General features: G+C 47.1%; 1 protein-coding gene across 1 annotated transcript in view; it reads left to right on the top strand.

Moving 5' to 3' along the window:
• The window catches only part of THBS4 (thrombospondin 4), an 86,322-nt gene that overhangs the window by 32,510 nt on the left and 26,278 nt on the right, over positions 1 to 27,534 (top strand). The window contains exons 3-5 of the mRNA XM_038765911.1: positions 5,529 to 5,732; positions 20,147 to 20,394; positions 25,728 to 25,833. Of these exons, the coding sequence (XP_038621839.1) occupies positions 5,529 to 5,732; positions 20,147 to 20,394; positions 25,728 to 25,833 (558 nt within the window). The remainder of the gene's footprint in view (positions 1 to 5,528; positions 5,733 to 20,146; positions 20,395 to 25,727; positions 25,834 to 27,534) is intronic.

Here is a 27,534-nt window from a genome sequence, read left to right as displayed (position 1 = left end):
TGTGCCTGTTACCTCATCCGTAAAATGGGGATGAAGACTGTGAGCCCCCCGTGGGACAACCTGATCACCTTGTAACCTCCCCAGTGCTTAGAACAGTGCCTTGTACATAGTAAGCGCTTCATAAATGCCGTTATTATTATTATTATTATTATTCTCTGTGCCTCAGTTACCTCATCCATAAAATGGGGATTAAGATTGTGGGTCCCCCGTGGGACAACCTGATCACCTTGTGCTTAGAATAGGGCCTTGTACATAGTAAGTGCTTAATAAATGCCATTATTATTATTATTCTCTGTGCCTGTTACCTCATCTGTAAAATGGGGATTAAGATTGTGAGCCCCACATGGGACAGCCTGATCACCTTGTATTCTCCCCAGTGCTTAGAACAGTGCCTTGTACATAGTAAGCGCTTAATAAATGCCATTATTATTATTATTTTCTGTGCCTCAGTTACCTCATCTGTAAAATGGGGATTAAGATTGTGAGTCCCATATGGGACAGCCTGATCACCTTGTATCCTCCCCAGTGCTTAGAACGGTGCTCTGCTCATAGTTAGCACTTAACAAATACCAAAAATATTATTATGATTACAAGATAATCAGGTGGGACAGTCCCCAATCCACCTGGGGTGGTCCGTCTTAAGCCCCATTTCACAGAGGAGGGAACTGAGACCCAGAGAAGTGAACTGACTTGCCCAAGGTCACAGATACGACAGTTGGGATTCGAATTCAGGTCCTTGGGACTCCAAAGCCCGGGCTCTATCCACTAAACCCACGCTGCTTCCGTAATTCCTTTAATTCCTACTTAGATTTCTCTGAGTTTGGGCTCTGTAGCGAGGGCAGGGCCTCCAGCTGGGAGTCGGGGCAGTCAAACTGATTAATCCAGGCCCTAATAATAATAATAATAATGGCATTTGTTAAGTGCTTACTATGTGCAAAGCACTGTTCTAAGCGCTGGTGGGGGGAAACAAGGTGATCAAGTTGTCCCACATGGGGCTCACAGTCTTAATCCCCATTTTACAGATGGGGTAACTGAGGCTCAGAGAAGTTAGACAGGGAATGTGTCCGCTATATTCTGCTGTCCCAAACGCTTAGAACAGTGCTCTGCACACAATAAGTGTTCAATACATATGACTGATTAGTCTCCCAGCTGAAAGAAATTCCGCCAGGCCTAACAGAAGGCAGGGTGGGAAGAAGTTTACGGGAAGGGAAAAAAGCAACCTGCAGCTTAATGCCCTGCTTCTCCAGGAAACTGCCACCAAACTGGTCATTTCCGGAGGAATCAATCAATCAATCGTATTTATTGAGCACTTGTGTGCAGAGCACTGTACTAAGCGCTTGGGAAGTACAAGTTGGCAACATATACAGTCCCTACCCAACAGTGGGCTCACAGTCTAGAAGGGGGAGACAGAGAACAAAACCGATCAGTGGTATATATTTCCTGAGTGCTAACTGTGTGCCAGGCACTGTACTAAGCGCTTGGGAGAGCACAATGCAAGAGAATTAGACACATTCCGTGCCCGTAACAAGGTTACGGAGTAGAGGAAGTTTGGCACGCTGAGGTGTTTCTTTTCAGGAGGCACCGAGTGTCTCATAAATGCAGGTTTAGAGAACTGGATCCCTCACCAATCCATTTCCTTCCACGGCGGGGAATCCACCATGTGGAGCCCCGGATTTTTGCTTTTATGGTCTTTGTTAAGCACTTACTACGTGCCAGGCACTGTACTAAGCTCTTGGGAGGGCACAGTGCAAGAGAATTAGACACATTCCGTGCCCATAACAATCAATCGTATTTGTTGAGGGCTTACTGTGTGCAGAGCACTGTACTAAGCGCTTAAAAGGTTGTGGACTAGAGGAAGTCTGGTACGCTGAGGTGTTTCTTTTCAGGAGATCAGAGGCACCGAGTGGCTCATAAATGTGGGTTTAAGAGAACTGGATCCCTTACCGATCCATTTCCTTCCACAGAGGGGAATCCACCACGTGGAGCCCTGGATTTTTGCTTTTACGGTCTTTGTTAAGCACTTACTATGTGCCAGGCACTGTACTAAGCACTTGGGAGAGCACATTGCAAGAGAATTAGACATTCCATGCCCATAACAAGGTTACGGACTAGAGGAAGTTTGGCACGCTGAGGTGTTTCTTTTTTCAGGAGGACAGGGGCACCGAGTGGCTCATAAATGCGGGTTTAAGAGAACTGGATCCCTCACCAATCCATTTCCTTCCACGGAGGGGAATCCACCATGTGGAGCCCTGGATTTTTTGCCTTTATGGTCTTTGTTAAGCACTTACTATGTGCCAGGCACTCTACTAAGCACTTGGAAGGGCACAATGCAAGAGAATTAGACACATTCCGTGCCCGTAACAAGGTTACGGAGTAGAGGAAGTTTGGCACGCTGGGGTGTTTCTTTTCAGGAGGCACCGAGTGTCTCAAAAATGCGGGTTTCGAGAGCTGGATCTCTAACCGATCCATTTCCTTCCACGGAGGGGAATCCACCATGTGGAGCCCCGGATTTTTGCTTTTATGGCCTTTGTTAAGCACTTACTATGTGCCAGGCACTGTATTAAGCGCTTGGGAGGGCACAATGCAAGAGAATTAGACATATTCCATGCCCATAACAATCAATCGTATTTATTGAGCGCTTACTGTGTGCAGAGCACTGTACTAAGCACTTAAAAGGTTACAGACTAGAGGAAGTCTGGTACGCTGAGGTGTTTCTTTTCAGGAGGACACAGGCACCGAGTGGCTCGTAAATGCGGGTTTAGAGAACTGGATCCCTCACCGATCCATTTCCTTCCATGGAGGGGAATCCACCATGTGGAGCCCTGGATTTTTGCTTTTATGGTCTTTGTTAAGCACTTACTGGGTGCCAGGCACTGTGCTAAGCGCTGGGGTAGATACAAGCTAATCGGGTTCGATCCAGTCCCTGTCCCACAGAGGGTTTACAGTCTTCATCCCCATTTTACAGATGAGGGAACAGCACAGAGAAGTGCAGGGAGTTGCCCAAGAGCACACAGCAGACAAGTGGCCGAGGCAGGATTAGAACCCAGATCCTCTCTGGGTGACAGGATTTCTCCCCCTTAAAGGAAACCCTCCCACACCCCAGTTGTCCTGGGCCACTCCCAGTCCAAGCAGTGGCGGGGAGAGATGGGGAAGAGGCAGAGCCATCTTTTGTTGGTTTTTTTGTTAAGCACTTACTATGTGCCAGGCACTGTATTAAGCGCCGGGGTGGATCCAAACCACTCAGATTGGACACAGCCCCTATCCCACATGGGGCTCACAGTCTCAATCCCCATTTTTCAGATGAGGAAACTGAGGCATAGAGAAGTGAAGTTGTTTGCCCGAGGTCCCCCAGCAGCCAAGTGGCTGAATCCGGATTAGAACCCAGAGCAGCAGCGTGGCTCAGTGGAAAGAGCTCGGGCTTGGGCGTCAGAGGTCATGGGTTCAAATCCCGGCTCCGCCACTTAGCTGTGTGACTTTGGGCAAGTCACTTCACTTCTCTGGGCCTCAGTTCCCTCATCTGGGAAATGGGGATGAAGACTGTGAGCCCCACGTGGGACAACCTGATTACTCTGTATCCTCCCCAGTGCTTAGAACAGTGCTTTGCATGTAGTAAGCGCTTAATAAGTGCCATCATCATTATTATAGGTCCTTTTGACTCCCAAGTCTTTGCTCTAACCATTAGGCCTTCCTGTTTCTCTGGCAAAGCGCTCTCCCCTCCATTCTCCAGTGTCGCATCCCCAGGGCGATGGAGTAGGGATGATTCCTTGCCCCTCGGCTGGGCACAGGCCTCTAACCCAACCCCAGGCCCCTGAAAATAATAATAATAATAATAGTAATAATAATAATGGTATTTGTTAAGCGCTTACTATGTGCAAAGCACTGTTCTAAGCACTGGGGGGGGATACAGGATGATCAGGTTGCCCCATGTGGGGCTCACAGTCTTAATCCCCATTTTACAGATGAGGGAACTGAGGCCCAGAGAAGTGAAGTGACTTGCCCAAAGGCACACAGTTGGCAGAGCCGGGATTTGAACCCATGCCCTCTGACTCCAAAACCCGGGCTCTTTGCACTGAGCCACGCTGCTTCTCTCCACTGAGCCACGCTTCTCGCTGCTTCCCTGATGGTAATTATGGCATTTTTCAAGCGCTTCCTGTGTGCCAAGCACTGGGGTAGATACAAGCTAATCAGGCTGCCCCCCATGGGGCTCCCAGTCTTCATCCCCATTTTCCAGATGAGGGAACTGAGGCCCAGAGAAGTGAAGTGACTTGCCCAAAGTCACACAGCCTACAAGTGGCGGAGCGGGGATTAGAACCCAGGTCCTTCTGACTCCCAAGCCCGGCCTCTTTCCACTAAGCCACGCTGCTTTGGAGAAGCAGCTGTGTGGCCTCGGGCAAGCCACTTCACTTCTCTGAGCCTCAGTTTCCTCTCCTGTAAAATGGGGGCTAAGATTGTGAGCCCCGCATGAGAAGGGGAATGTGTCCAAACCTGATTGACTTGTATTATACCCTAGTGCTTAAAATAGTGCTTGGCACATAGGAGGTGCTTAACAAGTACCATTCATTCATTCACTCAATACCATTCATTCACTCAATCGTATTTATTGAGCGCTTACTGGGTGCAGAGCACTGTACTGAGCGCTTGGGAAGTCCAAGTCGGCAACATCTAGAGACGGTCCCTTCCCAACAACGGGCTCACAGTCTAGAAGGGGGAGACGGACAACAAAACATGTCATCAGAACAAATCGAATTAAAGCTAAATGCACATCATTCACAAAATAAATAAAATAGCAAATATGGACAAGTAAAATAGAGTAATAAATCTGTAGAAATATATACAGGTGCTGTGGGGAGGGGAAGGAGATAGGGCGGGGGAGAGGAAAAAGGGGGCTCAGTGTGGGAAGGCCTCCTGGAGGAGGGGAGCTCTCAGTAGGGCTTTGAAGGGAGGGAGATGCGGGGATGAAGATGTGGGGAGGGAGGGCATTCCAGGCCAGGGGGAGGACGTAACCCAGATCAATATGTTTGTACGTATTTATTACTCTACTTATTTATTTTACTTGTACATATCTATTCTATTTTATTTGGTTAATATGTTTGCTTTTGTTCTCTGTCTCCCCCTTCTAGACTGTGAGCCCGCTGTTGGGTAGGGACCGTCTCTATATGTTGCCAACTTGGACTTCCCAAGCGCTTAGTCCGGTGCTCTGCACATAATAAATACGATTGATTGATTGATTCCATTCCTATCATCATTATCCCAGATCCCACTCCAAACAAGTGGCGGGGCCGGGGCAGCTATCACTGGCTGAGGGTCCACTCCTCCTCCCCTACTGACCTTTTATTTATTTTATTAGTGTGTTTGGTTCTGTTCTCCGTCTCCCCCTTCTAGACTGTGAGCCCGCTGTTGGGTAGGGACCGTCGACTTGTACTTCCCAAGGGCTTAGTCCAGTGCTCTGCGCACAGTAAGCGCTCAATAAATACGATTGATTGATCGATTGATTGACCTCTACGTCCTTTTTCCCCCTCCAATTCCAGTGTTGGATCTCCTCTCCGCGTCCAACCAGAGGCTGGCGGCCAGCTCCCTGCAGCCGGCCCTGAGCGACCCCACCTTGAACGAAGTGTACATCCTCGCCACCTTCAAGCTACAGGCCAAAACGTCGGCCACCCTGTTCGGGCTCTACTCTTCCTCCGACAACAGCAAATACTTGGAATTCACCATCATGGGGCGGCTGAACAAAGGTAAACCGGCCTTCCTTCTAGGCTCGACGCCCCTCTGGGTTATAAGCTCCTTGTGGGCAGGGGGACGTAGCCACCGACTCCGCTCTAGCGCCGTCAAGCATTTAATTCGGCGCTCTGCACCCAGTAATCAATCAATTGATCGTATTTATTGAGCGCTTACTGTGTGCAGACTAATCAATCAATCAATAGTATTTATTGAGCGCTTACTGTGTGCAGAACACCGGACTAAGCCCTTGGGAAGTCCAAGTTGGCAACATATAGAGACAGTCCCTAGCCAACAGTGGGCTCACAGTCTAAAAGGGGGAGACAGAGAACAAAATAAAATAAATAGAATAGATATGTACAAGTAAAATAAACAAATAAATAGAGTAATAAATATGTACAAACATATATACATATATACAGGTGAGGTACATGTTGGCAACATATAGAGACAGTCCCTACCCAACAGTGGGCTCACAGTCTAGAAGGGGGAGACAGAGAACAAAACCAAACATACTAACAAAATAAAATAAATAGAAGAGATATGTACAGGTAAAATAAATAGAGTAATAAATATGTACAAACATATATACAGGTGAGGTACATGTTGGCAACATATAGAGACAGTCCCTACCCAACAGTGGGCTCACAGTCTAGAAGGGGGAGACAGAGAACAAAACCAAACATACTAACAAAATAAAATAAATAGAAGAGATATGTACAGGTAAAATAAATAGAGTAATAAATATGTACAAACATATATACAGGTGAGGTGCATGTTGGCAACATCTAGAGACAGTCCCTACCCAACAGTGGGCTTACAGTCTAGAAGGGGGAGACAAAGAACAAAACCAAACATATTAACAAAATAAAATAAATAGACGAGATATGTACAAGTAAAATAAATAAATAAATAGAGTAATAAATATGTACAAACATATATACATATATACAGGTGAGGTACATGTTGGCAACATATAGAGACAGTCCCTACCCAACAGTGGGCTCACAGTCTAAAAGGGGGACAGAGAACAAAACCAAACATACTAACAAAATAAAATAAATAGAAGAGATATGTACAAGTAAAATAAATAGAGTAATAAATATGTACAAACATATATACAGGTGAGGTACATGTTGGCAACATCTAGAGACAGTCCCTACCCAACAGTGGGCTCACAGTCTAGAAGGGCGAGACAGAGAACAAAACCAACATATTAACAAAATAAAATAAATAGAAGAGATATGTATAAGTAAAATAAATAAATAGAGTAATAAATATGTACAAACATATATACATATATACAGGTGAGGTACATGTTGGCAACATATAGAGACAGTCCCTACCCAACAGTGGGCTCACAGTCTAGAAGGGGGAGACAGAGAACAAAACCAAACATATTAACAAAATAAAATAAATACAGTAGATAAGTATGTAATATACTAATATATAATAAGTATATAATAGGCTATAAATGCGCCCCCGCTTGCCAGCGGTTCCCCGAGAAGCACTCGGGTTAGGACGGACCAGAGCGGTACTACTGATCGATGGAAATCCCTTGGAAACGGGCCTTTTCCAGTTGTTTTCTTTAATGGTATTTCAGCGCTTACTATCTGTCAAACACTGTTCTAAGTGTGGGGTGGTTACAATTTAATTTCATTTTCTTAAATTTAATTAATTAATTGCATAAATTAATTTAATACAATTTAATTACAATGATTCATTCATTCATTCAATTGTATTTATTGAGCGCTTACTGTGTGCAGAGCACTGTACTAAGCGCTTGGGAAGTCCAAGCTGGCAACATATAGAGACGGTCCCTACGCAATAAGGGACTCCGTTAGTGCCCTCCCTTCCTCTTTCATTCATTCATTCATTCAGTCAGTCGTATTTATTGAGCGCTTACTGTGTGCAGAGCACTGTACTAAGCGCTTGGGAAGCACAAGTTGGCAACATAGAGAGACGGTCCCTGCCCAACACTGGGCTCCGTTAGTGCCCTCCCTTCCTCTTTCATTCATTCATTCATTCAATCGTATTCATTCATTCAATCGTATTTATTGAGCACTTACTGTGTGCAGAGCACTGTACTAAGCGCTTGGGAAGCACAAGTTGGCAATATATAGAGACGGTCCCTACCCAACAACGGGCTCCGTTAGTGCCCTCCCTTCCTCTTTCATTCATTCATTCAATCGTATTCATTCCTTCACTCAATCGTATTTATTGAGCGCTTACTGTGTGCAGAGCACTGTACTAAGCACTCGGGAAGTACAAGTTGGCAACATAGAGAGACGGTCCCTACCCAACAGCGGGCTCCCAGTCTAGAAGGGGGAGACAGACCGCAAAACAGAACAAGTAGACAGGTGTCAATACCAGCAAAATATAGAATTATAGATATATACACATCGCTAATAAAATAAATGGACTAATAAATCTGTACAAGTCTACACAAGTGCTGTGGGGAGGGGAAGGGGTTAGGGCAGAGGGAGGGAGTTGGGACGAGGGGCTCAGTCTAAGACCTATATCTGTTGTGGCGTGGCTCAGTGGAAAGAGGCCGGGCTTTAGTCAGAGGTCGTGGGTTCAAATCCCGGCTCTGCCAATAGCCAGCTGTGTGACTTTGGGCAAGTCACTTCACTTCTCTGGGCCTCAGTTCCCTCATCTGGAAAGTGGGGATGAAGACTGTGAGCCCCCCGTGGGACAACCTGATCACTTTGTAACCTCCCCAGCGCTTAGAACGGTGCTTTGCACATAGTAAGCGCTTAATAAATGCTATTATTATTATTATTATTATTATTATCTACGCCAGTGCTTAGCACAGTGCCTAAGCACGTAGTAAGAGCTTAATCCCCTAATTAAATGAATCGAATCAGACACCGTCTCAGCCCCACACCGTGCTCACAGTCCCAAGAGGTAGGTATCCCACCCCCGTTTTCCCCATATGGGAAAATGGAGATGTACTATGTATTTGTTAAGCGCTTACTACTTACTAGACTGTGAGCCCACTGTTGGGGAGGGACTGTATATGTTGCCAACTTGTACTTCCCAAGCGCTTAGTACAGTGCTGTGCACACAGTAAGCGCTCAATAAATACGATTGAATGAATGAATGTGCCAGGCACTGTTCTGAGCACTGGGGTAGTAACAGACTAATCAGGTTGGACACACATGGGGCTCACAGTCTTAATCCCCATTTTACAGATGAGGGAACTGAGGCCCAGAGACGTGAAGTGGCTCACCCAAAGTCACCCAGCTGACAGGTGGCAGAGCTGGGATTCGAACCCATGGCCTCTGACTCCAAAGCCCGGGCTCCGTCCACTAGACCGCGTTGCTTCCCCTTAAGAGCGTGGCCTGGGGAAGCAGCATGGCCTCGTGGAAAGAGCCCAGGCCTGGAAATTAGAGGTCGTGGGTTCTAATCCCAGTTCCGCCGTATGCCTGCTGGGTGACCTTGGGCAAGTCACTTAACTTCTCTGTGCCTCAGTCCCCTCTCATCTGTAAAATGGGGATGAAGACTGTGAGCCCCACGTGGGACAACCTGATCGCCTCGTATCTTCCCCAGTGCTTGGCACATAGTAAGCGCTCAACAAATACCACACTTTTTATTATTGTTATTATTATTATTATTATTATTATTATTATTAATTACTTAATTAATAATAGCCGGCTTCTAATCCCGGCCCCGCCGCTTGTCAGCCGTGTGACTTGGTCACTTCCCTTCTCTGGGCCTCAGTCCCCTCATCTGTAAAATGGGGATGAAGACTGTGAGCCCCACGTGGGACAACCTGATCGCCTTGTATCTTCCCCAGTGCTTGGCACGTAGTAAGCGCTCAACAAATACCGCACTTTTAATTATTATTATTAATTAATTAATTAATAATAGCCAGCTTCTAATCCCGGCCCTGCCACTTGTCTGCCGTGTGACTTGGTCACTTCCCTTCTCTGGGCCTCAGTTTCCCTCATCTGTCAAATGGGGGCGAAGACTGGGAGCCCCACGGGGGACAACCTGATCACCTTGTAGCCCCCCACAGCGCTTAGAACAGACCCCTTCCTGGGCCACCAGAAGTCGGACCTGCAGTAGTCCCAAGCGGCTCCCAAAGAAGTCGTCGCAGAATTCCCGGCGGTCTCTCCCAGCGGGACAACCCCTGCTTCTGATTACCCAGGAATGCCGCCTGGACACGCACACACGCTGCCTTGTGCCTACAAAGTGGGGAGATGCCGCCCCCCCGGGAGATTCCAGTCATCCCTCTGGCCTCCCCTGTCCCCCGGGGGGATTTCGGGATGAGTCCGGACCCAAGCTGAACATCTGGTCCCGATCCTAGCCAGACTCCTGGGATGGGAAGCAGCAGTTCTAGGGAAGGAGCATCTAGGCCGGACTCCTGGGATGGGAAGAAGCAATTCCGGTCATCTTTTAGACTGGGAGCCCACTGTTGGGTAGGGACTGTCTCTCTATGTTGCCAATTTGTACTTCCCAAGTGCTCTGCACACAGTAAGTGCTCAATAAATACGATTGATTGATTGATTGATCTAGGCCAGCCCCCTGCCTTCAGACAAGCCTCAGAAGAGAGTAAACCAGTGGTATTTGCTTGGACACCTGATATTCACCCCACTCCCAACCCCACAGCACCTATATACACATTTAAGCGCCTAGTACAGTGCTTTGCACATAGTAAGTGCTTAATAAATGCCATCGTTATTATTATTCACCCCACTCCCAACCCCACAGCACCTATATTCACATTTAATAATAATAATAATGGTGGTGTTTAAGCGCTTACTATGTGCAAAGCACTATTCTAAGCGCTGGGGTAGTAATAATAATAATAATAATGATGGCATTTATTAAGCGCTTACTATGTGCAAAGCACTGTTCTAAGCGCTGGGGTAGTAACAATAATAATGATGGCATTTATTAAGCGCTTACTATGTGCAAAGCACTGTTCTAAGCGCTGGGGTAGTAGTAGTAATAATGATGGCATTTATTAAGCGCTTACTATGTGCAAAGCACTGTTCTAAGCGCTGGGGTAGTAATAATAATAATAATAATGATGGCATTTGTTAAGCGCTTACTATGTGCAAAGCACTGTTCTAAGCACTGGGGTAGTAATAATAATAATGATGGCATTTATTAAGCGCTTACTATGTTCAAAGCACTGTTCTAAGCACTGGGGTAGTAATAATAATGACATTTATTAAGTGCTTACTATGTGCAAAGCACTGTTCTAAGCACTGGGGGAGATCCAAGGTAATCACGTTTTTCCACGTGGGGCTCACAGACTTAATCCCCATTTTATAGATGAGGGAACTGAGGCCCAGAGAAGTGAAGTGACTTGCCCAAAGTCACACAGCTGACAAGTGGCGGAGCAGGGATTCCAACCCATGACCTCTGACTCCAAAGCCCGGGCTCTTTCCACTGAGCCAGGCTGCTTCTCTTTAAGCGCTTAGTACAGTAGTCTGCACACAGTAAGCACTCAATAAATATGATTGAGTGAATGAATCTTTACATTATATATTATAAATGATTCATATCAGTGAATTATATCATATCGCCTAGAGAAGCAGTGTGGCTCAGTGGAAAGAGCCCGGGCTTGGGAGTCAGAGGACGTGGGTTCTAATCCTGGCTCCCCTGCTTGTCAGCTGTGTGTCTTAGTCTCTGGGCCTCAGTGACCTCATCTGTAAAATGGGGATGAAGACTGTGAGCCCCCCCGAGGGACAACCTGATCACCTTGTAACCTCTCCAGTGCTCAGAACAGTGCTTTGCACATAGTAAGCGCTTAATAAATGCCATCGTTATTATTATTATTATCATTATTCACCCCACTCCCAACCCCACAGCACCTATGTACACATTTAAGTGCTTAGTACAGTGCTCTGCACACAGTAAGTGCTCAATAAATATGATTGAATGAATCTTTACATTATATATTATAAATGATTCATATCAGTGAATAATTCACATCATATCCCCTAGAGAAGCAGTGTGGCTCAGTGGAAAGAGCCCGGGCTTGGGAGTCAGAGGTCATGGGTTCTAATCCCGGCTCCCCCGCTTGTCAGCTGTGTGTCTTAGTCTCTGGGCCTCAGTTCCCTCATCTGTAAAATGGGGATTAAGACTGTGAGCCCCCCGTGGGACAACCTGATCACCTTGGAACCTCCCCAGCGCTTAGAACAGTGCTTTGCACATAGCGCTTAATAAATGCCATCGTTATTATTATTATTATTCACCCCACTCCCAACCCCACAGCAGCTATAAACACATTTAAGCGCTTAGTACAGTGCTCTGCACACAGTAAGCGCTCAATAAATATGATTGAATGAATGAATCTTTGCATTATATATTATAAATGATTCATATCAGTGAATTATTCATATCATATCCTATCGCTTAGAGAAGCAGCGTGGCTCAGTGGAAAGAGCCCGGGCTTGGGAGTCAGAGGTCGTGGGTTTTAATCCCGGCTCCGCCGCTTGTCAGCCGTGTGACTTAGTCACTTCACTTCCCTGGGCCTCAGTTCCCTCATCTGTAAAATGGGGATGAAGACTGTGAGCCCCACATGGGACAACCTGATCACCTTGGAGCCCCCCACAGCGCTTAGAACGGTGCTTTGCACCAATTATTTTTTGTTAATTTGTTTTGTTCTCTGTCTCCCCCTTCTAGACTGTGAGCCTGCTGTTGGGTAGGGCCCGTCTCTAGATGTTGCCAACTTGTACTTCCGAAGCGCTTAGTACAGTGGTCTGCAACCAGTAAGCGCTCAATAAATACGATTGAATGAATGAATGAAAAAGTAAGCGCTTAACAGATGCCATCATCATCAGTGTCTGTCTCCCCCTCTAGGCTATAAGCTCATAATAATAATGATGGCATTTATTAAGCGCTTACTATGTGCAAAGCACTGTTCTAAGCTCATGATAGGCAGGGAACATGTCTGCTAATTCTGCGGTATTGCCAAGCGCTTAGTACAGTGCTCTGCATGTAGTAAGTTCGCAGGAACTACCGTTGATTGGTATATTTTGAATGCTTTCAGCGTGCCAAGTTCTGTACCTTAGTGCAGTGAGAAAGAGCAGGATGAATTTTTGGTGAGTCGAGAACCAAAAGTCCTGTCATTCCTGGTGTTCATTTCGTTCATTCAGTCGTATTTATTCATTCAATCGTATTTATTGAGCGCTTACTGTGTGCACAGCACTGTACTTAGCGCTTGGGAAGTCCAAGTTGGCAACATCTAGAGACGGTCCCTACCCAACAGCGGGCTCACAGTCTAAAAGGGGGAGACAGACAACAAAACAAAACATTCATTCATTCAATCGTATTTATTGAGCACTTACTGTGTGCAGAGCACTGTACTAAGCGCTTGGGAAGTCCAAGTTGGCAACATCTAGAGACAGTCCCTACCCAACAGCGGGCTCACAGTCTAGAAGAGGGAGACGGACAACAAAACATTCATTCATTCAATCGTATTTATTGACCACTCACTGTGTGCAGAGCACTGTACTAAGCGCCCTGGGTTTAACAGTGGGAAGGGGCGACCGAGGTCCCCTAGGCCATCCTAGGAAAAGAGCATTCCCGCCTCTGATGAGTCTGTAAAATGAGGAAAAAGACAAATCCTGGGACCACCTTCCCAGGATTTTTTTTCCTTAATTATTATTAATAATTATTATTTTATTTTCCTTAAGGACTTAGACATCTCTGACCCGGAGTAAATCACAGCTATCTGAGGGAGAACCTGATAATGGGATTTTTTTTTTTTAGTGGTATTTGTTAAACGCTTTCTATGTGCCAGGCACTGTATGAAGCGCTGGGGTAGATACACACTAATCAGGTTGGACACAGCGCATGGCCCCCATGGGGCTCACAGTCCTAACCCCCATTTTACAGATGAGGGAACTGAGGCTAGAGAAGAGAAGCGACTTCCCCGGTCACACAGCGAACAGGTGGTCTCCATCCCCCCGTCTTACCTCCTTCCCTTCCCCACAGCACTTGTACATATGTATATATGTTTGTACATATTTATTACTCTATTTATCTTACTTGTACATATCTATTCTATTTATTTTATTTTGTTAATATGTTTGGTTTTGTTCTCTGTCTCCCCCTTCTAGACTGTGAGCCCACTGTTGGGGAGGGACCGTCTCTATATGTTGCCAACTTGGACTTCCCAAGCGCTTAGTACAGTGCTCTGCACACAGTAAGCGCTCAATAAATACGATTGATTGATTGGTGGAGCTGGGATAAGAACCCAGTTCCACTGATTCCCAGGTCTCTGCTCTATCCACTAGGCTCCTCGTGACATATAATAATAATAATAATAATAATGGTATTTGTTAAGCGCATACTATGTGCAAAGCACTGTTCTAAGCACTGGGGAGGTTCCAAGGAGATCAGGTTGTCCCACGGGGGGCTCACAGTTTTAATCCCCATTTTACAGATGAGGGAACTGAGGCACGGAGAAGTGAAGCGACTTGCCCAAAGTCACGCAGCTGACGGTTGGCGGAGCCGGGATTTGAACCCGTGACCTCTGATCATCATCATCATCAATCGTATTTATTGAGCGCTTACTATGTGCAGAGCACTGTACTAAGCGCTTGGGAAGGGCAAGTTGGCAACATATAGAGACAGTCCCTACCCAACAGTGGGCTCACAGTCTAAAAGGGGGAGACAGAGAACAAAACCAAACATACCAACAAAATAAAATAAATAGAATAGATATGTACAAGTAAAATAAATAAATAAATAGAGTAATAAATATGTACAAACATATATACATATATACAGGTGCTGTGGGGAAGGGAAGGAGGTAAGATGGTATGGGATCATTCTTCATACCATTCCAGTTTTGTCTTTTCCCACGGAACTTCTGATTTATTTGGGCCCTTCCCAATCCCCAGCCTCATTTCTAGTCAAAATGGACTCATAGGTCTCACTCACTATCACCTTCAGGCAGCTTCCGAGGGCTTGTGAGCCCGTTGTTGGGTAGGGACCGCCTCTATTTGTTGCCGACTTGTGCTTCCCAAGCGCTTAGTACAGTGCCCCGCACGCAGGAAGCGCTCAATAAATGCGGTTCAATGAATGAATCTTGTGACAGAAGAGAAAGAAGTAATCCCCAGCCTGGAGGAGCAGACAGTCGTCTAGTAAGGGAGAGAGTAGATATGAGGAGACAAATACACTCCCCTCGTTAACAGTGAAGGAATAGATATAAATGATGGCTCAACTGAGGCGATTAATTGATAAATTGCTGAGCGTAAGGGTGGCTAATTGGATGGCACGAGGAAGAAGGTGAATGAAGGCCCTCTCTTTTTTTTTATGGTATTTGTTAAACACATACTATTACTATTACGCATTACTATTACTATACTATTACGCATACTATTGTTGTACTATTACTATTATACGATTATAGATATATAATACTAGGTACATATCTATAGATATCTACAGATAGATTAGATATCTAGATATATTATACTATTACTTGTACTTCCCAAGTGCTTAGTACAGTGCTCTGCACACAATAAGCGCTCAATAAATACGATTGATTGATTGATTGATGTATACACTGGGGTAGTTGGACACATGTCACCGTCCCGTTTGTTCGGAGCTTCTCCCCCTCCAAGCCATCTCCAGTTAAATACGATTGAACGAATATGTTTGTACATATTTATTACTCTATTTTACTTGTACATATTTACTATTCTGTTTATTTTATTTTGTGAATATGTTTTGTTTTGTTGTCTGCCTCCCCCTTTTAGACTGTGAGGCCGCTGTTGGGTAGGGACCGTCTGTATATGTTGCCAACTTGGACTTCCCAAGCGCTTAGTCCAGTGCTCTGCACACAGTAAGCGCTCAATAAATACGATTGAATGATTGAATGAACATGCCCTGTTCTCCTTGGGGCTCACAGCCTAAGAGCACAGGCTTGGGAGACAGAGGTCATGGGTTCTAATCCCGGCCCTGCCACTTCCGTTCACTCACTCATGCATTCAGTCGTATTTATGGAGCGCTTACTGTGTGCAGAGCGCTGTACTAAGCGCCTGGGAAGTCCAAGTTGGCAGCATCTAGAGACGGTCCCTACCCAATGGCGGGCTCACAGTCGCGAAGGGGGAGACAGACCACAAAACAAAACATATTCACAAAATAAAATAAATAGAATAAATGTGTCTTGTCAGCTGTGTGACTTTGGGCAAGTCGCTCATCTTCTCCGTGCCTCAGTGACCTCATCTGTAAAATGGGGATGAAGACTGTGAGCCCCAGGAAATTCCCCAATGCCCTGCTATGCAGCAAGGAAGATTCAGATGCTGGTGGTATCAAATATTTCTTTCTGCATCAGATATTTAAGACTGTGTTGAAAATACAATTGAGGCTTTTTCCTCTTGGCTGAGTCATCACAACACTATGTTAGGAAATATTTGGACAGTGTTAGCCATTGGAAAACGTTTAGTACATATTTACTATTCTTTTTATTTTGTTAATGATGGGCATCTAGCTTTAATTCTGTTTGTTCTGACGATTTTGACACCTGTCTCCGTGTTTTGTTTTGTTGTCCGTCTCCCCCTTCTAGACTGTGAGCCCGCTGGTGGGTAGGGACCGGCTCTATATGTTGCCGACTTGGACTTCCTAAGCGCTTAGTACAGTGCTCTGCACGCAGTAAGCGCTCAATAAATACGATGGATGGATGGTAGGGACCGTCTCTATGTGTTGCCGACTTGGACTTCCCAAGCGCTTAGTACAGTGCTCTGCACGCAGTAAGCGCTCAATAAAGATGATTGAATGAATGAATGAACAACCTGATTACCTTGTATCCCCCCTAGCGCTTAGAACAGTGCTTGGCACATAGTAAGTGCTTAATGAATACTATCTTATTATTATTATTACAGATGAGGGAACTGAGGCTCAGAGAAGTGAAGTGACTAACAAATACCATCATTATTATTAGTATTACAGATGAGGGAACTGAGACTCCATCATATTTATTGAGCGCTTACTGTGTGCAGAGCACTGTACTAAGCGCTTGGGAAGTACAAGTTGGCAACATATAGAGACAGTCCCTACCCAACAGTGGGCTCACAGTCTAAAAGTGACTTGCCCAGGGTCACCCAGCAGGCAAGCGGCGGAGGCGGGATTCGAAGCCAGGCCCGCGCTCTGTCCGACCTGATTATCTTGTATCCGCCCCAGTGTTTAGTAAAGTGCCTGGCATCTAGTAAGCGCTTAACAAATATCACAATTATTATTATTACTACTACTGCCGCGATCCCTGTGTGGGAAGCGGCGGCCAAGCCCAGAAAACCGCCCCAAGAGAAAGATCTGCCAGGTTATTGGTGTGGAGGAGGGAAGAAAGGATTGGGAAGCAGTGTGGCCTGGAAGAAAGAGCCTGGGGTTGGGAATCAGGAGTCCCACGTCCCTGATTCGGATTCTGCTCATGCCCTGCTACCTGCCTACATGTTTTGTTGTCCATCTTCCCCTTCTAGACTGTGAGCCCGTTGTTGGGTAGGGACTGTCTCTATATGTTGTCGATTTGTACTTCCTAAGCGCTCTGCACCCAGTAAGCGCTTAATAAATACGACCGAATGAATGCCGGGTCTTCTAGACTGTGAGCCCACTGTTGGGTAGGGACCGTCTCTATATGTTGCCAACTTGTCCTTCCCAAGCGCTTAGTACAGTGCTCTGCACACAGTAAGCGCTCAATAAATACGATGGAATGAATGAATGCCAGGGCGTAGGTCGTCTAAGCCAGTCCCCTGCCTTCAGACAATCCTCAGAAGAGAGTTAACCAGTGATATTTGGTTGGAAACTTGATATTCACCCCACAGTGTTTATGTACGTGTCTTTACATTATATAGGCCAATAATCATCATAATGTTGGTATTTGTTAAGCGCTTACTATGTGCCAAGCACTGTTCTAAGCGCCGGTCATCAGGTTGTCCCACGTGGGGCTCACAGTCTTCATCCCCATTTTCCAGATGAGGGGACTGAGGCCCAGAGAAGTGAAGTGACTTGCCCAAAGTCACGCAGCTGACAAGTGGCGGAGCCGGGATTTGAACCCATGACCTCTGACTCCAAAGCCTGGGCTTTTTTCCACTGAGCCACGCTGCTTCTCCCTAGACAGTGAGCCCATTGTTGGGTAGGGATTGGCTCTGTTGCCGATCCATACTTCCCAAGCACTTAGTCCAGTGCTCTGCACACAGTGAGTGCTCAATAAATACAGTGGAATGAATGAATGGGAGTCCGAAGGACCTGGTTTCTAATCCTGGCTTCATGGCTTGTCTGCCGTGTGACCTCGGGCGAGTCATTTCACTTTTCTAGGCCTCCTCTGGGAAATGGAGGTGAAAACTGAGAGTCCCATGGGGGACAGGGACTGTGTCCAGCCTGATCTAAAAGATCCCCTAAGAAGATTAGAGAAGCAGCGTGGCTCAGTGGAAAGAGCCCGGGCTTTGGAGTCGGAGGTCATGGGTTCGAGCCCCGGCTCCACCAATTGTCAGCTGGGTGACTTTGGGCAAGTCACTTCACTTCTCTGGGCCTCAGTTACCTCATCTGGAAAATGGGGATTAAGACTGCAAGCCCCCCGTGGGACAACCTGATCACCTTGTAACCTCCCCAGTGCTTAGAACAGTGCTTTGCACATAGTAAGCACTTAACAAATGCCATTATTATTATCATTATTATTATTATCATTATTATTATTATTACAAGGTGATCAGGTTGTCATTCATTTATTCATTCAATCATATTTACTGAGCGCTGTGTGCAGAGCACTGTACTAAGCGCTTGCGAAGTACAAGTTGGCAACATATAGAGACGGTCCCTACCCAACAACCGGCTCACTGTCTAGCTGTGTGACTTTGGGCAAGCCACTTAACTTCTCTGTGCCTCAGTTCCCTCATCAGTAAAATGGGGATTGAGACTGTGAGCCCCCACCCCGTGGGCCAACCTGATCACCTTGTATCCCCCCAGCGCTTCGAACAGTGCTTTGCACATAGTAAGCGCTTAACCAATACCATCATTATTATTATTAGCTTGTATCTATCCTAGCGCTTAGTACAGTGCCTGGCACATAGTAAGTGCCTCACCGCTGCCATTTTGAGACAAGCAAAAACCCACGCTCTTCCCACTAGGCCACGCCGCAGTCGATTATTCTGGAGATCTGTAGTCTGCTGGTGTGGATGGTGGAGGGGTCACCCTCAATCGTACTTATTGAGCACTGACTGTGAGCAGAGCACTGTACTGTTAAAATGCTAAAATTTTGGAGGGGTCACCCTCCTGGAGGCAGGGGGCTGGCCGAGGTGACCTTTCATTCATTCGCTCAATCGTACTTATTGAGCGCTGACTGTGAGCGGAGCACTGTACTGTTAAAATGCTAAAATTTTGGAGGGGTCACCCTCCTGGATGCAGGGGGCTGGCCGAGGTGACCTTTCATTCATTCGCTCAATCATACTTATTGAGCGCTGACTGTGAGCAGAGCACTGTGCTGTTAAAATGTTAAAATTTTGGAGGGGTCACCCTCCTGGAGGCAGGGGGCTGGCCGAGGTGACCTTTCATTCATTCACTCAATCGTACTTATTGAGCGCTGACTGTGAGCAGAGCACTGTACTGTTAAAATGTTAAAATTTTGGAGGGGTCACCCTCCTGGAGGCAAGGGGCTGGCCGAGGTGACTCCTCTGGGGCCGGGTGGCCCCTTGGTGACCATTCATTCATTCATTCACTCAATCATACTTATTGAGCTCTGACTGTGAGCAGAGCACTGTACTGTTAAAATGTTAAAATTTTGGAGGGGTCACCCTCTTGGAGGCAGGGGGCTGGCCGAGGTGACCCCTCTGGGGCCGGGTGGCCCCTTGGTGACCATTCATTCATTCATTCACTCAATCATACTTATTAAGCGCTGACTGTGAGCAGAGCACTGTACTGTTAAAATGTTAAAATTTTGGTGGTCACCCTCCTGGAGGCGGGGGGCTGGCCGAGGTGACCTTTCATTCATTCACTCAATCGTACTTATTGAGCGCTTACTGTGAGCAGAGCACTGCACTGTTAAAATTTTGGAGGAGTCACCCTCCTGGAGGCAGGGGGCTGGCCGAGGTGACCCTTCTGGGTCCGGGCGGCCCCTTGGTGACCATTCATTCATTCATTCATTCACTCAATCATACTTATTGAGCGCTTACTGTGAGCAGAGCACTGCACTGTTAAAATTTTGGAGAAGTCACCCTCCTGGAGGCAGGGGGCTGGCCGAGGTGACCCCTCTGGGGCCGGGCGGGCCCCTGGTGACCTTTCATTCATTCATTCATTCATTCACTCAATCGTACTTATTGAGCGCTGACTGTGAGCAGAGCACTGTACTGTTAAAATGCTAAAATTTGCCCGCTTAGTTTGCACGGCCGGGGGCCAAACCCGCGGCCTTGGGTTTCCGAGGCCGTCGCCTGAGCAGTGGGCCGGCCGCGCCCGCGGCCTCGTTCTGTGCCCGCAGCCATCCTGCGCTACCTGAAGGCCGACGGGAAGCTCCACGTGGTGGCCTTCCACAACGTGCAGCTGGCGGACGGGAAGCGGCGCCGGGTCCTCCTGCGGCTGAGCGGGCTGCAGCGCGGTCCCGGGGCCGCCGAGCTCTACGTGGACTGCGCCCGGCTGGACGCCGCCCAGGACCTGCCCAGGGCCTTCTCCGCCCTCACGCACGGCCCCGCTCCCGTCGAGCTGCGCACCTTCCAGAGGAAGGCCCAGGTGAGGCCCACCCCCGTCCCCATCCCTCTCCCACCCATCTCGCCCGCCCCGCCATCGACCCCCGGCCTACGTCATCCCCTCCCTCTACCCATCTGCCAAGCTACCTCTCTTCCTCCCTTCAAGGCCCTACTGGGAGCTCACCTCCTCCGGGAGGCCTTCCCACACTGAGCCCCTTCCTTCCTCTCCCCCTCGTCCCCCTCTCCATCCCCCCATCTTACCTCCTTCCCTTCCCCACAGCACCTGTACATATGTATATATGTTTGTACGTATTTATTACTCTATTTTACTTGTACATATCTATTCTATTTATTTTATTTTGTTAGTATGTTTGGTTTTGTCTCCCCCTTTTAGACTGTGAGCCCACTGTTGGGTAGGGACTGTCTCTATGTGTTGCCAATTTGGACTTCCCAAGCGCTTAGTACAGTGCTCTACACACAGTAAGCGCTCAATAAATACCATTGATGATGACCGGCGTCCACCCCGATGACCGCACCTGGGAGGGGACAACCGACCACAACAGTACGGTGGATTTGTTGGGGGCGCCTGATGGTCGCCCCGCCCTCAACCCCTCAGCACTTGCGGCCATCTCTTTAAATTATATTTGAGGAATTACTTAATAATAATGATAATGACGGCATTTATTAAGCGCTTACTACGTGCAAAGTACTGCGGAGGTTACAGGGTGATCAGGTGTCATTCATTCATTCAGTCGTATTTATTGAGCGCTTACTGTGTGCAGAGCACTGTACTAAGCGCTTGGGAGAGGACAAGTTGGCAACATATAAAGACGGTCCCTGCCCAACAGTGGGCTCACAGTCTAGAAGGACTCAGTTCCCTCATCTGTAAAATGGGAATTAAGACTGTGTCCAACTCAATTTGCTTGTATCCACCCCAGTGCTTAGAACAGTGTCTGGCACATAGTCAGCGCTTACAAATACCATTTATTATTATTATTTTCATCATCATCATCATCATCATTGGAGAAGCGGTGTGGTTCAGTGGAAAGAGCCCGGGCTTGGGAGTCAGAGGTCCCATGGGGGGCTCACAGTCTTCATCCCCCTTTTACAGATGAGGGAACTGAGGCCTGGAGAAGTGAAGTGACTTGCCCAAAGTCACCCAGCTGACAGTTGCCGGAGCCGGGATTTGAACCCACGACCTCTGGCTCCAAATCCCGGGCTCTTTCCACTGAGCCACGCTGCTTCTCTAATTTCTGTTATTCTCCGTAATTTCTCTGTTGAGGGCTGTCTCCCCCTCTAGACCGTAAGCTCATTCATTCAGTCATATTTATTGAGCGCTTACTGTGTGCAGAGCACCGTACTAAGCGCTTGGGAATTACAAGTCGGCAACATCTAGAGACGGGCCCTACCCAACAGCGGGCTCACAGTCTAGACGGGGGAGATGGACAACAAAACAAAACAATCAATCAGTCGTATTTATTGAGCGCTTACTGTGTGCAGAGCACTGTACTAAGCGCTTGGGAAGTACAAGTTGGCAACATATAGAGACGGTCCCTACCCAACAGTGGGCTCGCAGTCTAGAAGGGGGAGACAGAGAACAAAACCAAACGTACTAACAAAATCAAATAAATAGAATAGATATGTGCAAGTAAAATAAATAAATAGAGTAATAAATATGTACAAACATATATACATATATACAGGTGCTGTGGGGAAGGGAAGGAGGTTGGACACAGTCCCTGTCCCTCATTGGGCTCACGGTCTTAACCCCCATTTTACAGATGAGGGAACTGAGGCCCAGAAAAGTGAAGTGACTTGTCCAAGGTCACACAGCAGACAGTAAGCGCTTAATAAATGCCATTATTATTATTATTATTATTATTATTTATTCCTCCCTTCAAGGCCCTACTGAGAGCTCACCTCCTCCAGGAGGCCTTCTAAGACTGAGTCCCCTCTTTCCTCCCCCACCGCCTTACCTACTTTCCCTCCCCACAGCACCTGTATATATGTTTGTACGTATTTATTACTCTATTTTATTTGTACATATTTATTCTATATATTTTATTTTGTTAATATGGTTTGTTTTGTTCTCTGTCTCCCCCTTCTAGACTGTGAGCCCGCTGTTGGGTAGGGACCATCTCTAGATGTTGCCAACTTGTCCTTCCCAAGCGCTTAGTACAGTGCTCTGCACACAGTAAGCGCTCAATAAATACGATTGAATGAGTGAATGAAAGTAGACCGGTGTCAAAACCGTCAGAATAAAGAGAAATTATTTTCAGTTTTCACAACAGCTGGGGCAAGGGTTGAGAGGGAAATGGCCCAGATAAATCAGAGGCGAGTTGTTCCTTGGATTCTGGTTTGCTTTTGGACTCGTTTGAGTTTCCCCCTCCCTTTCTCATGATGCTCCTCTAAGCGCTTACTGTGTGCAGAGCACTGTACTAAGCGCTTGGGAAGTCCAAGTCGGCAACATCTAGAGACGGGCCCTACCCAACAACGGGCTCGCAGTCTAGGAGGGGGAGACGGACAACAAAACAAAACAAGCAGACAGGTGTCAAAACCGTCAGAATCAATCAATCAATCAATCGTATTTATTGAGCGCTTACTGTGTGCAGAGCACTGTACTAAGCGCTTGGGAAGTACAAGTTGGCAACATGTAGAGGCAGTCCCTACCCTACAATGGGCCCTTGAAGGGGGAGACGGACAACAAAACAAGTAGACAGGTGTCAATATCATCAGAATAAATAGAATTATAGCTCGCTCGTTGTGGGCAGGGGACGGGTCTGCTCATTTTGTTGGATTGTAGCCTCCCAAGTGCTTTGTACAGTGCTCTGCACACAGTAAGCGCTCAATAAACACCATCGATGATGATGATGATGCGCAGTGGTGCAGGAGCAGCAGCATTTAGGAGACATTCCCCAGTTAAGCTCTGCTTTTCTACCTCACATCCACTCAACGGCCTCTTTGAACACATTTATTCAGATACATCTTTTCTTAGATTGTAAGTTCCAAAGGACAGTGAACAGTGTCTAATTCCCACCAGTATATTCTTTCCCCTAACTTAATACAGTGCTCGGCATACAGTAAGCCATGTAAGCACTTAATGCATACTATTATTATTACACTTAATACATGTGCATATCTTGGCTAAGTCAAATTATACTTAAAACACTGTATATTGGGTGCTTGGGAAATACAGGATGACAAAGGGATATTCGACATTCCTTCCCACGTTCGTGCCCCCATGGGGGAAACGAGCATAAAAATGTTTCCCGACTTGAGAGACCAAATAATAATAATGATAATAATAATAATAATAATGATGGCATTTATTAAGCGCTTACTATGTGCAAAGCAGTGTTCTCAGGGCTGGGGAGGTTACAAGGTGATCAGTTTGTCCCACAGGGGGCTCGCAGTCTTCATCCCCATTTTCCAGATGAGGGAACTGAGGCCCAGAGAAGGGAAGTGACTTGCCCAAAGTCACTCAGCTAACAATGGGCAGAGCTGGGATTTGAACCCATGACCTCTGACTCCAAAGCCTGGGCCCTTTTCCACTGAGCCATGCTGCTCCTTTATATTGATCCTGCCCTGATCTTGGAGCGGTTCCTAGACCAGTACGTAATTGTACAAGTTTGTACGTCTTTATTACTCTATTTTATTTGTACATATTTATTCTATTTATTTTATTTTGTTAATATGTTTTGTTTTGTTGTCTATCTCCCCCTTCTAGACTGTGAGCCCGTTGTTGGGTAGGGACCATCTCTAGATTGGACTTCCCAAGCGCTTAGTACAGTGCTCAGCACACAGTAAGCGCTCAATAAATACGATTGAATGAATGGATGAATGAATGAGTGCTTTGCACATATAAGCGCTTAATAAATGCCATTATTATTATTATTATTATTATTATTACCTTAGAGGCCAAGCCACCCGTCTTCCGCCACCCCAGCCTGGGTTAGAGCCATCTTCCTTTCTCCCAGTTTGGGAGGGCCAGATCAAGGTCGATCTTAGGGAAAGACATGATTCGATCCATCAGTGCTATCTATTGGACACCTACTATGTGCAGAGCACTGTACTTAGCGCTTGGGAGAGGACAGTTCGACAGTTGGCAGAGCCATCCGCTCCCTGCCCACATCGACCGTGCGTGGTCTAGAGGCTGAAGGGATGTTGTAAAATGGGGATGAAGACTATGAGCCCTCCGTGGGACAACCCGATCACCTTGTAACCTCCCCAGTGCTTAGAACAGTGCTTTTCACATAGTAAGCGCTTAATAAATGCCATTATTATTATTATTATGTTGGCTTAAGGACCGTCGGGGAATTAATCAGGGAAAGCTTGATGAAGGAGGAGGGATTTTAGGAAGATCGGCGCTGTGGTCCGTCGGCCTGACGTGCGGAGGGAGTCCCAAACTGGGGGCACGGAGAGGCAAGAGTGAGTTGGTAGGCATGTTCCCTGCCCACGACAAGCTTACAGTCTAGAGGGTACGGTCTAGAGGGTGCTTGGCACTGCGCTAGGGGTAGATATCAAATAAAACTGGACGTGGTCTCCCGTGTGAGGCTTTAAAACCGAAACGCAAGGCAGAATGGACGAGCAAACTGGGGCAGCGAGGGACTAATAATAATAATAATGGTATTTATTAAGCGCTTACTATGTGCAAAGCTCTGTTCTAAGCGCTGGGGGGATACAAGGTGATCAGGCTGTCCCACGGGGGGCTCACAGTCTTAATCCCCATTTTACAGATGAGGGAACTGAGGCACAGAGAAGTTAAGTGGCTTGCCCAAGGTCACACAGCTGACAAGTGGTGGAGCCGGGATTCGAACCCATGACCTCTGACTCCCAAGCCCGGGCTCTTTCCACCGAGCCACGCTGCTTCTCTAGGCACAAAGCAGACCAGTGGCGGAGCTGGGATTAGACCCCAGGCCCACGCTCTAGAGAAGCAGCGTGGCTCGGTGGAAAGAGCCCGGGCTTTGGAGTCAGAGGTCATGGGTTCGAATCCCGGCTCTGCCGACTGTCAGCTGCATGACTTTGGGCCGGTCACTTCACTTCTCTGGGCCTCGGTTCCCTCATCTGGAAAATGGGGATGAAAAACGTGGGGCAACCTGATCACCTTGGAACCTCCCCAGCGCTTAGAACGGTGCTTGGCGCATAGTAAGCGCTTAACAAACGGCGTCGTTATTATGATTATTATTTCCCCAGGCCGCGCCCTCTATCCCGGCCATTTTGTAGACGGGGAAAACCGGTGCGGCTGTACTTCTCGCCCCGTCCCGCGTCCATCCCCGCTGCAACCGGGATAGTGGCACAAATGTGGGTGCAGCCCCTGTGGGCCCAGCTGTGCCTCTCGGTTGCTGTGGCTGTACTGAGCGTCTCTCGTTCTTCCAGGACGTGTTGGAGGAGCTGAAGGTGGCCATCCGCGGCTCTCTCCATCAAGTGGCCGGCCTCCAGGACTGCTTCCTGCAGCAGAGCGAGCCCGGGGGGGCCGCACCAGGTAGGGGGGCTCCGCTCGCCCGGCGGTTGGGGGGTCTCCGGTCACCCGGGATGGGCCGAGGGCGTCCTGAGCGGGCACGACGCTTCAGGGCTTACCTGCTAATAAGAAGAATTAGGATACTCATCAATCGTGTTTATTGAGCGCTTACTGTGTGCAGAGCACTGTACTAAGCGCTTGGCTCGTTAAGTGCTTGCTATGAGCCAAGCACTGTTCTAAGCATTGGGGGTAGAGATTCATTCATTCATTCAATCGTATTTATTGAGCGCTTACTGTGTGCAGAGCACTGGACTAAGCGCTTGGCTCGTTAAGTGCTTGCTATGAGCCAAGCACTGTTCTAAGCATTGGGGGTAGAGATTCATTCATTCAATCAGTCGTATTTATTGAGCGCTTACTGTGTGCAGAGCACTGGACTAAGCGCTTGGCTCGTTAAGTGCTTACTATGTGCCAAGCACTGTTCTCAGCACTGGGGGTAGAGATTCATTCATTCAATCAATCGTATTTATTGAGCGCTTATTGTGTGCAGAGCACTGTACTAAGCGCTTGGGAAGTCCAAGTTGGCAACATCTAGAGCCGGTCCCTACCCAACAGCGGGCTCACAGTCTAGAAGGGGGAGACAGACGACAAAGCAACACGTATTAACAAAATAAAATAAATAGAATAGTAAATATGAACAAGTAAAATAGAGTAATAAATCTGTCCAAACATATTCATTCATTCAGTCATATTTATTGAGCGCTTACTGTGTGCAGAGCACTGTCCTAAGCACTTGGTAAGTACAAGTTGGCAACATCTAGAGCCGGTCCCTACCCAACAGCAGGCTCACAGTCTAGAAGGGGGAGACGGATGACAAAATAAAACATATTAACAAAGTAAAATCAATAGAATAAATATGTACAAATAAAATTAAGTAATAAATCTGTCCAAACAGATTCATTCATTCATTCAATCGTATTTATTGAGCGCTTACTGTGTTCAGAGCTCTGTACTAAGCGCTTGGGAAGTCCAAGTTGGCAACATCTAGAGCCGGTCCCTACCCAACAGCGGGCTCACAGTCTAGAAGGGGGAGACAGATGACAAAACAACACGTATTAACAAAATAAAATAAATAGAATAGTAAATATGAACAAGTAAAATAGACTAATCTGTCCAAACATGTTCATTCATTTATTCAGTCAATCGTATTTATTGACCGCTTACTGTGTTCAGAGCTCTGTACTAAGCGCTTGGGAAGTCCAAGTTGGCAACATATAGTGAGATAATCAGGTTGGGCCCGGTCCTTGTCTCACATGGGGTTCACATCCACAGGCGAGGGAAATGAGACCTAGAGAATGATGATGATAATGGCATTTATTAAGCGCTTACTCTGTGCAAAGCACTGTTCTAAGCGCTGGGGAGGTTCCAAGGTGATCGGCTTGTCCCCCGGGGGGGCTCACAGGCTTCATCCCCCTTTTCCAGATGAGGGAACTGAGGCCCGGAGAAGTGACGTGACTCGTCCAAGGTCACCCGGCGGACAGGTGGAGGAGCCGGGATGAGGACCCAGGACCTCCTGACTCCCGGTCCCGGCGCTATCATCATCAATCGTATTTATTGAGCGCTTACTGTGTGCAGAGCACTGTACTAAGCGCTTGGGAAGTACAAGTTGGCAACATATAGAGACAGTCCCTACCCAACAGTGGGCTCACAGTCTAAAAGGGGGAGACA

The sequence above is a fragment of the Tachyglossus aculeatus genome, chromosome 23, assembly GCF_015852505.1.
Source record: "Tachyglossus aculeatus isolate mTacAcu1 chromosome 23, mTacAcu1.pri, whole genome shotgun sequence".
Taxonomy (NCBI): domain Eukaryota; kingdom Metazoa; phylum Chordata; class Mammalia; order Monotremata; family Tachyglossidae; genus Tachyglossus; species Tachyglossus aculeatus.
Note: the sequence above shows the minus strand (reverse complement) of the source record. Positions and strands in the feature narration are given on the sequence as shown.